The sequence below is a fragment of the Cheilinus undulatus genome, linkage group 12 (assembly GCF_018320785.1).
Source record: "Cheilinus undulatus linkage group 12, ASM1832078v1, whole genome shotgun sequence".
In the NCBI taxonomy this organism is placed as follows: Eukaryota; Metazoa; Chordata; class Actinopteri; order Labriformes; family Labridae; genus Cheilinus; species Cheilinus undulatus.
In genome coordinates, this window is record NC_054876.1 from 14317812 (window position 1) to 14333342 (window position 15531).

General features: G+C 39.8%; 1 protein-coding gene across 1 annotated transcript in view; it reads left to right on the forward strand.

Moving 5' to 3' along the window:
• Positions 1–15531, forward strand: part of LOC121518684 (roundabout homolog 2-like) — a 161836-nt gene that overhangs the window by 140948 nt on the left and 5357 nt on the right. Inside the window, exons 19-25 of the mRNA XM_041801169.1 lie at positions 1936–1962; positions 2129–2168; positions 5800–5927; positions 6547–6819; positions 7601–7763; positions 10246–10503; positions 11244–11446. Of these exons, the coding sequence (XP_041657103.1) occupies positions 1936–1962; positions 2129–2168; positions 5800–5927; positions 6547–6819; positions 7601–7763; positions 10246–10503; positions 11244–11446 (1092 nt within the window). The remainder of the gene's footprint in view (positions 1–1935; positions 1963–2128; positions 2169–5799; positions 5928–6546; positions 6820–7600; positions 7764–10245; positions 10504–11243; positions 11447–15531) is intronic.

Below are 15531 nucleotides of genomic sequence, written 5' to 3' on the forward strand. Positions count from 1 at the left end.
ACTGTAATTTGCTAATGTTAAGGCAAAAGGACAAAAGTGTGCTGTTTTGATATTTTATACCAACTTTTAAAATTAAAATCTTTAAACCAACTTTAGTCCTGATCAGGACTAGCAAAAGTTCAATTGGTTTCAGAATTTTAACCCTTTATATGCCAGTTTGCTAACATGATTTCACTGTTTTTAATAAATGAAGAACAAGAACTGATTTTGACTATTTTTAATGTACTAAATGATGGGGGCCTGGAGGGAATATTTAAAAGTCAAAGTCTTGGACATGTCAAAGATTATTAGTTTGTGATCAGTGTCCAATTCAAAATGTATTACACAGTAAAGGTACAGTATGTAAAATTTAGCCTAATAACATTTAGATGAACAAACTTAGTAAGAATGAAAAATAACATTTATTAGTAGGTATGTCTAAATCACAGTTTAATCTGCTGAATATAAAAGCATTTTAAGCCTTTTATTCATACATAGGGAGGGCCCCTCTGTGGACACGGCCATCTTGGATTTCCATTTTGCATGTTTCTGTGGTACTAGAGAGGGAACTGAATAACAGATACACGTTATTCATATAATCAGTGATCAGAGACTTGAGGTTTTTTTTTTTTTTTTTTTTCAAAGTCTGACAAATTTTCAAAGTTGATTAACAAGATTGATTTTGAAGCATTGTTCTTTATTGTCCACTGTCCAAGTTAACATTCACAACACATTAAGGCCACTTAAGAAAAAAATCTCCAGCAATGACCATTAAAAACACTAGTTTATTCCACTTTTAAGGTGAAAGCTTTTAATTAATTTCAGTCCTTATCAAAACTACCAAACTTTCAATTATTTGCAGGACTTTAACCCTTCAAATTCCAGTTTGATTACATGAAGCTACTGTAAAAACAAACACATAAAGTAAGTTTGAATGTTACAGATGTTCGGTGGATGGAGTAATGTTTTTAAATCATTCTCCTAGGTGTGTCAAAGTTGGCACAAAATATACCCTGATGCGTTGTTTTTTATGTCCAATTTAAAATTCACTACATGTTAATGTCATTAATGACAAAAAATGTCTTCTTTCGAAAATGACTACGACAACATTGCGGAATAATGTTTTTCCCTTTTTCTGGGGGGTTGAATCTTTAAATCGAGTTTTGTCCTCATCATAGCTGCCAAATACTCAGTTATTTTCAGAAATGTAAACATTAAAATGCCTGTTTGGTTTCACATTGACACTGCTTTTACTTACTGAAAAAAACAATATTTTGATGCAGGGTTATTTTTTGAGCAATATCCAATTTAAAATTGACTACATTTTCAGTCCATAAAGGACAAAAATGTTAACTTTTTTATTTTTCTATATCAAAGTCTTTGATACGTCAGTCTATATTGTTTTATCCGAGCTGAAGTTAACTTAAAGACCATTAAAAAAAAAAAAGTTTCATTTTCAAAAATGCAACCCATTTGTAACACATCCAAAATGACTGAAAAAGGTGAAAATGGCTGATTTAGACTAAAATGTCCATCAAGATACCAGAGACTTAAGAAACGAATGAAGATTTTTTACACAGAATTTCAGTGATTCCCTTTTTTAAACTTCTTGAATAGTACGGGTTCCCAACAGCTTATTTTAGAACAAACTTTTTGCTCGACTCTGCTTTAAAAGCAGCCCATCATGCTCCAGTTTGTAATTCTAAGAAATAAATAAATGAAATGATGATGATGCAGAAGCCCCAGGCTGAAGGGGGTCAAGTGTATAACCTTCACTTCAACTTCATCCCCCTGGGCAATCAGAGTAATGCTGAAAATGCTGCCGGAGTGGTTTGATGCATTATTGCCTCTGGTGTCATCAAAATGAAATTGGTTGCTTTGCACTATGCAGTTTGATTTTTTTAAAAATAATTTCAAAGTTGTGACATGCTTTCTACCTTGTCTTCTGATTTGCAGTTCAGTCCTTCACCTTTACCCGTGCAGGTAGGTCTTTAAGTTGTGCTTTATGTTAAAACTATTAGAAAAATTTAGCCACAGACATTCCTGACAGCAGCAATTTATAAGTCAGTCAATGTGATGGTGGTGTCATACATTTCCAGGCATAATAATTGTGTTATGTTTCTCTGTCTCCCCTTTTTTTCTCTACAAGTTACATTCCAAAGAGACAGAGGCCTGATCCGAAACGGAAGGTGAGAATTTAAATTAACTTCAAAAAAAGGAACCCCACAGTGAAAGCTTTTTTCTGCTGACATTTCTGTGTAAAAGTCAGTCTGCCTTCTCGCTGACAAGTGCTTATTGTAATACCTGTAATGAAGAGTTCTTTCATGATGAATGGAATTTGCATACATGTTCCAATATTCGCCCCTGCTTGCTCATATCAGTGTATGATTTGCGCTGATGTACACTTGATGAAATCATTAATCACGCCTTTGAAGTGAGTGCTACCAATTAATGCAGGTGGGCCGCTGTTTTTTATTCGCCGGCTGCCTCTCTCTGTTCATCCAAGGATGTTGGCAGAGTGAGAGGTCGTGGGAGGAGGGGAGAGGTGATGAATGTGCTGTTTGAAAAAGCCTGGCGTATGGTACACTGTGATGGGCTTTGAACAACAAAGTGTAAGACCTTGAGACTTCACTAGGGGAGTTTGCTTCCTGTTCAAAATGCCCAAACTGAAGTGAAGCTTACCTCTGTGTTCTATCACAGAAAGAGAAAGAGGAATGGATAAATCTGTTCTGCAGAAATAAAAGAATCTTCCTTTCTATTGCTCCATCTTTCCTTTTTGTCACACCTAAGTAAGCAGATAAGCCCAGAGCTACAGCAAATGTTGAGAATAATGGACTAAAAATAAACCCTTCCTTTCTTGCCTGACCCTTTCAGAGTGCATGAGTGTGCTTTTTCATGCTATTCCCCCATGTGTGTTAATGTGTTGATGTTTGCATGTGTTGCATAGTTAATGCATGCAAATATATGTACATGCTTGTGTGTTTTAAATGGAAATTATTGACGTAATTGTTTGAACACCTTTGAGCTATCACTAAGTCAGCTGTGAACAATTCCCCTGACACTCGGAGAGCCAGGCTCAGTGGAAAAATTCACTGTGGTTGCATGTTGTGAAAGCACAGGGGGGAGCGGGGTACAAAGTAACCCGGGTAAAATGTTTCATGGACGTTTTAGGGTGTTAAACATTTTTACGTTTGTTACAACTAACCCTATTCATGTTGCACAAGGATAAGAGAATTAAAAATAGAAATGTTATAGCATCAAAATTGAAATAATGTTTCATACTATGCTTATATTACATTTAACTCTTATTCTATTTCTATATATGAAATAATATTGATCAAATCTAATTATTGTAATAATATATAAAAAACTGTAAATCATGCATAATATGCAAAAAAAGACCACATAATCCTTTTCTTGATTTCTGTTTTTTTTTCTATATTTTTATATTCTTACATATTTTAGCAGTAAAAATATATTTATATATATATGCATAATATTATCAATATTTTAACCTCTTCTCACTAAATGAAAGGTATGGATAGACGTGTAAATATGTGTCCATCATAGGTTCACACATTATCTACCTAAATTACATATATGATGAGAACTGTATTGAATAAACTGTGTAAAAACCAGCTTTTGTGGCAAATGTTACCACCAATTAGGCCTGTGCTCAAAAAATCTATATGGCGATATATTGTCACGCGCCCCTTGCGGTACATAACCTTGCAAAGCAGATGGATTTGCCCGTTTCCGTGTTTCTTACTGGCAGTTCCATCTGACGAGCCGGGTTAGTACACTCATGGATACAGATTTTACAGAATCGATATGGCGATGTATGCTGTGACGGAAGTTTTAATATACACCCCATGGTGCAATTAACAAAAAGCCAGCAGATGGCAGCAGCAATAGAACTGCAGCCCCGGCGCATGTCTCAGACTAAAGCAGGTTGGTACATGGATAGTGTTTACCTGAAGCCAGCAGGCTAAAGGCAAAGATGCTGGATTATTGCAGGTTTCTTCAAATGGCAGACAGTTAAGAGTTGGACACGACTTGTGCAAGCTGATAGATATTAGGGGTGGATTGTTCCACCCCTAGCCTCATTGAGCTCACACAGCTCACACCACAGCTCAATAACGTGCTAGGGGTGGCACAATCCACCCCCCATGGCTAGAAGGTCAACACTACAGCAACACCAGTCTTCCTCGACACACGACACCAGGCTTGTTAGCAGTTAGCAACAACAGCTAGGCTCACCGGGCTAATCTATGTCTTCCCAACCAGCACTGAAAGACACTGTCAACTCAAAGTCTCACTCAACTTCTGATAAGGAGGTCATAAGCAGCACATTTGTAAAGGCAAAGTGGCGCTTATAATAGCTTCAGGCAGCTTTAGTAACTGTTAAATCCTCACTTGTCTGCTCGTTAAAGAAACAGCATTGCCGTTTTAAGCAGAAGTAAAGTAAAAAGTCATGGTCACTAATGTAAGTGGGCTCATAGTAATGTGAAACCAAAATATTATATGCAAAATATGAAAAAGAACAGCAAGAGAGACAACAGAGAGGGACTTCTAAGTTCAAGAGTTGAATGTTTAACTGTATTTGAGTCAATGAGTAGTTAAGTGATAATGAATAGACAATTTTAATTTACTTTGATCTCTGAGCATCTGAATTTAGCTGTTTAAAAGTGTGAAAACCTTTATGCCTATTATGTTATCCTCTGCAATACAGAACAGCTGCTGCTGTGAATCAAGTGTCAGACGAGTTTATTAAATCATGTTCATTATCACCGTGTATCACAATATTTATTTTTGATTTATTTTTTTGTTTATTTGGATCCCCATTAGCCCCCACCTAAGTAGCAACTACTCTTCCTGGGGTCCACAAAGGAAGACACTAAAAATCCATGCAGATTACAATGATAGAAGTCCAAACAAGAAAAACATACAAGACATACCATATTGTGGCCTCTGTGTCAGGATACATGTCCTATAGTGAATACCCAGCCCTTAAACCAAGCCCATTGATGTTACAATTAACCCAATATAAGGAGTTAGTCACTTCAGTCACTTTCAGGGTTATTCTATAAAAACACAATTCCAATGTAAATATAAGGCAGACATGTGTATGTTGGTATAAAAACAAGATGAACTCATTTTTTAAAATTATTTCATCAAATCTGAAAAACTGTTCCACTCCCCCCTATGTGAACAGGGATGCATGAGGCATGTGAGTGTTTTGCCATTCTTGCTGCAGCTGGTACAAAGAGGTTGTAAAATTGTCCTCTTTTTTCTCCACTGAATTGCCGCCCACAACTTCCCTACCTTGAAGTCAAAGCCTGCATTCATGAGCATTGTATTTCACTAAGACAAAATGACACGGTAGCTTTCCCTAAACCACCTAATGGGCTTTTGCTGTCTCTGTTGCTATGGAGACGGTGCAGCAGTGTAGCTGATCTGCCAGAGGCTGTCCATGATTCTCAATTTAAAATGTAAATTTGTGTTGTGCTAAGGCTCTAAAGTGGATTTAGTGTGTATTTAGGCCTGCCTTGTATCTCCGGGGAGAGTTCGCACTGGTGGTGGAGTTAAGGGGAGGCTGAAGTCTGATTTATAGACTTGCCATTTTATGTCTCTCTGTTGTTTATTGTCGCTTGTGTGCGCAGGGGGCTGCTCCACAGGCGAGAATATGCTGAATGAGTTTTCACATCAATTTGTTGTTGATGCAGCAGGAGGAAAATGAGCAATACTGTTACGGTGTACGCTGGTGATTTAACTCTGTCTCACCCTTCTCTCCTCAATCTCTTTGTCTCCCTCTAATAGCCGTCCAGGGCTGCTGAAAGCGGGCGACCAAGGCCTCCCCTGGCTGGCTGACTCCTGGCCCTCCACCAGCCTCCCGGCTAACGGCGGCTTAGGGAGTCCGAAGGGTGGCAGCAACTTTGGCCGAGGAGGTGAGGCACAAAAACAGGGGTGGGGTGATGGGGGATGCAGTTTTAGCAATGCCTGGATGGACAGTTTTGATGCTTATTAAGTGGGAAGTACGGTGACATGACACACAAACACATGCAGACGCACACGCAAATTAAAACCGCCTTTGAGCGCTTTACTAATTTGATTTGACAAGCTTGATATTTGGCTCAAGCTGATGGTATTTCCATTTACTTTTGCCTTAATTTTTTTAATTGTGTTGCTGTTTTTCAAGGTCTTATACAACTGATAGTTAAGTTTGTGTATTTGAAACATGCATTTTCATGTTTGCATGTTCAAAATACTCAATTGGACCCCTGCTGAGCTGCAGGCTTTCTATGTGCATGACAGTAGAGCTGAAGGTTAGCACTGTTTGAATATCCCCCTTGTGAACACTCCACCGGGCTCCCATGGCGTGTTGCATGCTAATTATGGTTGTAGATAATCACTTTCATTTATATCAAGTCCATTTGAGACCTGTATTTAACTAATACCGAGCGCCAGAGCAGCAGGGATTGTTAATGACCTTAAAGATCGTTTACTTCATGTCAACTCAACTCTCCATGATCCCTTTTCCCTTTTCAATCTGCCTTTTTGTTTCAGATGTTTTACCGTCCGCAGCCGTGGAGAAAACGGGCACCATGCTGTCTGATGGTGCCATCTACAGCAGCATCGACTTCATGGGGAAGGCAGGCTACAGCAGCCCGGCACGAGTCAGCCAGCCCACCCCCTACGCCACCACGCAGATACTTCAGTCCAACAGCTTCCATGAGCTGGCCGTGGACAGGCCAGATCCCCGCTGGAAGGCGTCCCTGCAGGCCCAGCAGGAGATGGCAAACCTGGGCTACTCGCTAACAGACAGACGCCCTGGCAGTGGTACGAGCCACCATGAAGACAGAGATGAATTCTGTTTTTATTTGCTGTGATGTTTGCTTCCTTGTGATGTATCTCTAGTCTCTTTGGAGGGCAACCATAAAATGAGAGGTAGTTAGGGTTATTTCAAGGGAATAACCACAAGGGAGTCTGCAAAGTAAGCCTTTGAAAAGGCAAATGTAGAAGAGGGAATTTATTTACATATTCACAGAAAATGGACCCTAAGGATAATAGTCTTAATTACTCTTCTCTCTTCATCACAATTCTACCCTGGGAGCCTATCTAGCCCTAGAAATGTCACACAATCATGATGCATTTCTTTGGGGTTAACTTGATTAGAGATGGCGGAAAAATCCCTCAGTGTTATTTATGCAGTGAATATACATTTACTGAAGTCACACAGGCATTTATGTGTGTTTTCTTCTTGCACAATAGGCTGTGTGCTCAGCTAAATGTCAGGCTTACCAGAGATAAAGTAGAGCAAGCTGTATGAAAGCAACTTAAAGTGGTTTGCCGCAGGTTTTGATGCCTCTTTAGGAAATGTCAGCATTTCGAAAAAGTCCTAATGTGCTGTCAGGACACAGAAAGGAGAAATAACGAACACTGGGTGGGGAGACGGGTTTGAAATAAGTTCAGATTGGATGGAGAGATAGAAGATGGCTTTCAAGGCAGAGCTGTGGATGTGTGCGTTTGACTGCTAGAGGTGTTTGCGTGCAGAGCGAACAGGGATTTCTCAGTATTTTGAAGACACATCTAAACTCCCTTTCCCTCCGTCTCAACCCAGGTGCAAAGGTCGGGAAGAAAAAGAAGGTGAAGGGTGGAACAAAGGGCTCTAAATCAAATGGGACATGTTGGGCGAACATTCCCCTGCCTCCACCACCCATGCACCCTCTCCCTGGTACCGAGGTTGACCTTGACCGCTACCCTCAGGAGAACCACGGAGGAGGGTGAGACACATTCATATCTCATCAATCTCTGCCCTGGAATGGACACACACAAACACAAAAACACACGTCGACACAAGAAACACATGCCGATGCAGAGGTCACAATATCCTGCACCTGGGCCCACTCTGTGTGTTTTCCATCAGAGATAGTAAAAGAATGTGCTTAAATACGCCCTTAGCTGTCTGTTTTTCAAATATCACTGAAATAGGGTGGTATTAAGCTTTTAAACACACTAAGCCTCCAATTAAAGGGAATCAGATCAACCTTTGGACCAATTAATCATAATTTTTCACAGATTATTTTTAAATAGTGGCTCATCGTAAGAGGCCAGGAAATTTTTGTGTAATCAAATTTTGAAACACCCTACTCTCCCTTATTATGCAACCAGCTGTGCAGCAAAGTAGAGTTGTTTGGCTGCACTGTAAGCCCGACAGCTATCCAGACTCGCATAATCAAGTATATGTACTTATAACTAGGTTTTATCAATTAATGTTTAATTGCAGGGTGAATGACAGCATTTTAACCAGGTTATAGTAACCATCAAACGCCTAGGTAAGGCCTGGGTACTCAAGCTAAGTATTTTTTTGTCATTTTAAATAAATTGATTGACAATCACCCCTCAATCTGCAGTGTTTTCCCAGAATGCCTTTTAGCATTAGACACTTCTGTACCATGAGTGAAGTTACTAACTCGGTGAGAGGTAGCTCTTCATGTTCATGTGTTATGTATCTGGTGTGAGAAATGAGGGGTGAGCTCATCCTGGTTCCGAGTGCACCTTTCAGTTATTATTACACACCGTAAGACTGGCAGGTGAGAGCTTGTTCAAAAAAGAGTTGAAATGAGATGGCTTAAGTAGCCAAAGCAGCCACATCAGCCCTGTTTCTGTTACTTTTATAGTTATTTTTCTCCATTGTATCTGTGCTTATAGATTTGTACATTATGAGAACGTAATGCATACCTATAACCATGTGAGAAAGCAAACATACAAAAAATACACGGACAAACAAGTAGATAAAAGAAAGGGTGCCATAACAGGAAATGACTAAGTGGGCGAGACTTAAGTTTATAAATCAATCTGACACCATAACTTCTTAACATTTCACATTTCACATGCATTAAGTGATGACATTTGGAAAAAGTCTTAGCTTAGAAATTAAAATTTAAATAAAAATGAAGCAAAGGAACATCAATGTTGAAGTAGTGAAGATAATAAGAGGCAATCCATATTTATTTGCTTTGAATAAATCATGCAAAAGATGTACAGTAGAGTAGATTTAGAGCAAACACAAGATACTTGTGCCCATTAATGGGATAATGACTCACTGAAGAGATCCCTAAACCTAGTTAAGCCCTTGATATTGGCCTCTACAAATCAACCGTTCAGACTGATGGGCAGCAGAAAAACACACTTTGCCAGGGTTGCCAGTGGGAAACCCCTGTTTGTTGGTGTTCTGTTCAGTTAGTCCCACAGCACCACCAGAGGGTTAAACGATGATCTCCAGCGTCCCAGAGCCCCTTGCTTCCATGCTGGCTCTCACCACCCACATTGCCAACACAGAGACATCATTATTTATCTAACCTATCCAACCACATGGCCGTCACTGCCCAAACAGCATTGCCACCTTCAACAGATACAGGATCTATACATGCAATCTCCAGGTAGTGACAGTGCTGATACAACCAACCCTAACACGACTCACTGCTGACATTATACACGAAACCACAAAGAGAACGCAAGAGAACATGCAAAGATAGAGAGAAGTATGAAGAGAGAGAGTTTAGCAAGAGGGCAGAATGACTAACTGGGAAACTCGACCCTGGCTGAGCTGAGGCTCTACCTCCCCCTGCTCCCTCATTTTCACGAGGGAAGAGAGAAAAGAAATTAACAGAGGAGTATGAGAAAGGAGAAGAACAGAGGTGTTCAGGTTTTGTCAAACTTTATTTTGGCATCAATCCTCCTTATCTGGGGGGTGGTGGTGAAGTAGAGTCCCCAAGTCTGATCTGAAAAGATCTGACAAATAGGATCTGAATCAATTTAGAATTTAGTCCAGCAATGACAGTTGTCTCACTGTGTCAAAAGCAGCTTTAATCTCTTAGAGCATAAAAAGAGCTGAGTCACCAGAATCAGTGGTCAAGAAAAGCTCATTAAAAACCCTTTAAAGTATAGAGTCAGTGCTGTGAAAAGCCTTAAAATCAGATTGGAAAGCATCAAGAATGCCATGACTCAAGTCACTTTTTTAAAGATATATTTTTGGGCTTCTATACCTTTATATATAAAAAGAGGACAGTTGATAGAGTCTGAAGCAGGGTTGAGAGAGTGGGGGAGAGTGTACATGGGGCGGATAAAACTTATGAAGAAAAACAGAGCTTTGACAACAGGAAGACTGGTATGAAAACAGTGACTCCCATTAACAGTGGTTTTGCTTCTGACTCTTCAGATTCCTGACTCATTAACACAGAAAACATTTTGCTCACCAACCAGGTATGACAGCAACAGCTGGGCCCCTCCCATGTCTGTCCAGACCTACCGACACCAAAACCTGGAAAATGATGTCGAGGAGGAGCGAGGTCCCACTCCTCCTCTGAGAGGACGATCCTCCTCGCCAGGAGCTGCTACCTTCGGCCAGCCGTCATCTTCTTCGCTCAGCTCTGCCCATCATGAGGAGATGCAGTCCATTCTGCAGGCCCACTTGGATGAGCTGACCAGGGCTTACCAATATGAGGTGGCCAAGCAGGCGTGGTAAGGATACAGAAACCAGTATTTTGAACCTCTTTCTTCCTAAAACAAACAGAATTAAATTGCTTGAAAGCTTAGTGTGTGCATCAAAATATTGCTTGAATACATTTGTTTCTCAGAGTAGAGGAAATACCTGTTATTTCATTCATTTCATTCTTTGCATAGTTCGGGTTTTGCATATCAATAGCTAATGTTTGAGCATCTTATAAGCTGGTATTTGCATGTGTCAGCCCAAGTATGCAATCTCTGTTTCTTCAAAGTGATAAAAAAACACATCTCCATTGATTACACCTTTGATGGAGCGTTGGAAAGCTTGACAAGTCAGTAGTGACAAGTGTTGGAGGCTAATGACTGGGTTTACTCTAACATGCTGTCCTGACATCAGTAAATAGAGTTGGTAATTATGCATGCTTCTCCTCTATGGCGGGATGTGAGCCATCATGGAGGACAGCTGTGGGGGAGATAACAGGCATGTTGGTGACAGCCCTGCCCATCCACATATCCTTTATCCAGTCCAATTACAACTCCATTGTGTTAGCACAACACACACCAGTGCTGAGAAAGTAATCATGAAATCACTGCAGGCATTCATAGTCTCTGCATCGCTACCTTTTTGAATATGCACCCACTCTGCATTCCCAAACTTGATTTGCACCATTTCCCCTCCTTATTATTTGACCTGTGCTGCTTTTTAAAAATTGTTTTGTTTTTTAATATACAGTCTTTCCTCCACAATTATTCAGGCACATGAAGAGCACTCCGAGCGTGTCCAACACCCCCATCCCTCCCATGGACTTCATGTCCGGTACTCTGGGATCTGATTTAGGAGCAACTCTGCTCTCTGAAGAAGACGAGGAGGAGGAGGAAAGATATGCAGTGGTGTCAAAGAATCTGTGTGGCTTTGAATACACCCCTGGTCACAGCATGGATAACCTGGAGGGCTCAGGTATGTTTTACATTTGGTAAAAGTAATTTAACTGAGGTCAGTGCTTTTAAATGAGTTTATAGCAGGATTACTGGTGGTATAAAAGCAGGTTCAGTGATAACTGTCTTCAAAATTCCTGCTGCACAAAATATGATGCAGTGGAAAAATTTCACCAGAACAGACGTAGATCCCATTCACATGTGTAAGACCAGTATGTCACATACAGGTACAGGGCTGACTGGTGAAAATGGGCTAATAGGGCTAATTTTGGTATAATATAGAGCAGAAACTGAACCTAATTTTTATAGAAAAGCATATGAGATATCTAAATGATCTTAGTTTTTAAAGCCCATGCGTTTTAGCTTCATTCTCCATTCACATAATCTAAATGAGCGACAGGGGTAACAGCATGCCCCCATGCTTTCATGATCACTTGGGCAGACTACAGGCCACCAACTTTAAAAAACTGTAGCTGCACAATCAGACAGCATAGATTCCAAGAAACTTTGCATCTCTACCTTTGAAATTTAGGTTTTCAAACCCAGCATGACTCCAAGCATTGAGTCAACTGTTATAAATAAATGAAAGACGTATTCCTAACAGAACAGGGTGCAACATTTTTACTACTCTGTGAGCCAAGTGTACCTTATCTTTCTTAGTTGCTAAACTAAAGTTGAGGTCTGACTAAACCATTTTTTTATTTGTTACAGTGGTCACTATATCAGATTAAGCAGTCACAAGGCTATAAATTTGTGCTGTGACTTGAATGACAAATATTCTAGTGAAATAGTAGTGAAGTAGTGAAATAATGCTATTCACCATTAGCTACAGTGATGGGAATTTCAGGTTTTTTTCAGGATCTGGATCATTTGACTCAGCTCAGTAAGAATCAGATTTTTTAGCTCCTACTAGGATTTCATCTAGTATGCTATCATTTTAGCTTTTATTAAATGAACCAAATTCAACTTTGCATTTACCCATTGTTGATGTATGTGGAGTTATGATACTGAAATTATTCATTATAATAAAACCCAATCAATGACTTTGTCTTCCTTGATTCACATAAGAGAGCTACCTTTTAAAACCAACTTGTCTGTTGAAGTACATTGTTACTGCCAGCTGGATGGATGCAAATTTTCTGCTTGTTCCATTATTATATATGATGATGGCACATCAGACAGGCCTTCCTGCTGTAGTCATGCTGTAGTGATTTCAGACGCTGTACAAAAGTTTAGACAGCAAAAATGGCCTGATGTTTGGGAATCTGCTCATGGCTCATGATAACAATCAGGATTTAAGATGAAAAAAGAAAAAGAAAATACCATCACTTTCTCTCCCATTTTCCTATCAATTTTTTTCTTCCTTTTTAATAAGTTCATTATTTTGTGATTGTAGTTAGGTGAAGGCGACCCTTTCTCAGTCACCCACAGGCTCTTTGGAGTGAGATTGGTACATCTTCTTCAAATATCTGTACCATCTAAATCTACCCCCAGACCCATTTTGTTTATATTATATGGTTTGATATTATTTTTTTCATTATTATTTATTAAATAATATATAGTTGGACTATTCCACATTTTTTATTGGATTCCTGAAGAGGTTTTGCCTCTCCTCCAGAGGGGCAACTGGACCTCAGTTTAGTCAAATTGCCCCCCAGATCTCAGTCCAATAGAGGGCGCTCTGGGCTGTTGTGGAACAGGACATTTGTATCATGGTTGCGCAGCTGACAAATGTGCGGCAACTGCCTGATGCTATCATGTTAATATGGACCAAAATCTCTTAGGAGTGTTTCCAACACCTTGTAGAAACTATTCCACAAAGAATTAAGGCAGTTCTGAAGGCAAAAGGGGGTCCATCCCGTTACTAGCAAGGTGTACCTAATAAAGTGGCCATTGAGTGTATTTCAAACTATAAATCAAAACTTCAGTCTATTCCTTTATAACGCTGTACACAGAACACGAGGTGTTTCTTGTAGTCACATCTTAGATGCATTAGGGGAGAGTGAGGGGATTTGTGACAGGGGAAGTAGTGCTTTGTTTCTAGAAAACCATAGAAGAAATTGGTCATGTGACCACATATTTTTGAAGAGCCATCCATTTTACTCATCCTGCATAAAAGAGAGACACATGGCATGAGAGGTAAGCACATTTTAGCTAAAAAAAAAACTGTTTTTTGCCTTTCAAAGTAAAATTTCTATGATCAAGATAGATTTTTTGATTGTTGTGTCTGAACAATTATAGACAAGTTTGAAAACATTTCACTCATGTTTTAGTGCTTTAGTAGGCTACACAATGAGTCTATACAGTTAGCATGATGTTAGCTCTAAAATGCTGGATCATGCTAGTTTGTCAAAATGGTGGGTCTGGGGTGATTGGTGCCAAAGGGCCTGGGTTAAGTTGTGCCAGTGGCACACCCACAAACCCAGACCCGCAGACACACCCAAACCCTGAAACCCACACAACCAGACCCAAATACCCACAAATCAAGACCCACACACCCAGAGACACAAATCCCAGACCAACAGACCTAGACCCTAACCCACACACCCTCTCACCCAGACCCACACACCCAGTCCCACACACGCCTACACACCCACCCTAACAAATCCACACAACCACACACCAAAACCTACACACCTAGAACCCGGCAAAGAAGGGCCAAGAACGGCAGGAGGAGTGAGGAGATGGGCATGCCGCATCAATGTTTGATTTACCTGCCATTTGTTTAATTTAGCTAACACTGATTTCAGTTTTGAGTTTGCATTATGCACACAATTTACCCCAACGTATTCTCCCCAAAGGCACAACTTACCCCGCACTGGGGCCAAGTTGTGCCGCATACCACTGTACGTACCACTTGTACCACTTTTTTCTGAAAGCTGTATTTCTTAAACAGTTTATTTCAGATGCAGAGTTACTGTTCCCAGGGATGCACCACATCCTGAAATATATGTACATACTTAAGTTAGAGGCATTACTGTCATGGCCTAACTTTAAAGTCACTGTGAGTAAAAAATGGCACAACTCACCCCACTCTCCCCTATATTCTCATTATGCTGACAAACACCAGATGTGAAAGAAACCACTGAAAGACCGTTCAAAAACAAAGTTCTTTATTTTTCTCTTGAGGAAATATGACATAGATTTAGCAGACTGAAAAAGTGCAGAGACATTGCATTGTTCTCCTTAATGTGGAGCTGAAAACATTACACTGTCTCTTATCCAAGCATCTATTAAAATCGCTTCATGCTGCTCGATTCAGTGCCAGTGCAGAGGAAGTTCTTTTTTTATTTATCCCTGAATTTTTTCTATTTTAGAAGCATGAAGTCAAGCCTTCTCCAAAAATCCTTTCAGTTGCAGCGCATAGACACTCCAGAAGTAAATTATGCAAAACACAAGGAATTAATAATTAGAAAAATGTCATCCTTAAACCTAATCCGGGGTTTAGCAGAATTATCCAATGTAAACTTTCCATCGATGCAGAAAATACTGTGCAGTCTGCTGGCTGGCTGAACTATCACCTACAGGCACACTGCATAGAACAAAGTACAATGCATATTAATGTCTTTTTAATCATCACATAAAGCCCCTCAGAAGCACTCGCACAAACTATTCTAGAAAATGCTGTGTGGAAGAGACAAGGAATATATTCATGAAGCCTCCATAGACGGTGATAGACAGTCAAAGCTGATGTAGAAACCTTATGTGGGGTAAGGTAAAATGGTATTCTAGGCTTAAATTATTCAGATATGCTTGTCTGAATCATGGGCGATATTTTTCACAGTAAGTATTAATCGTCAAAGACACATCCAGACTGTCTTTTAAAAGTTACTTGAAGTCTTTCTTCTTTAGACATCAAAACATCAACATAGAATATTTCAAAATCTTCAGTAGTCCTCTACTGAAAAGTCACACATCTTACATTTAAGGTTTGATGCATTTATAAATAGGATTGTGTTTGAAAGGAAGAACTTTGAAGGCTTCTCCCACAGGGACACAAACGTACTGTTTTTAGACTCCATTGTGTGATAGGTTAACAGAGTGACTCGTACATTGAGAATATGTCTAAAACACTTTTGATAACCTCTAGTGGGGTAGGATTCAGGT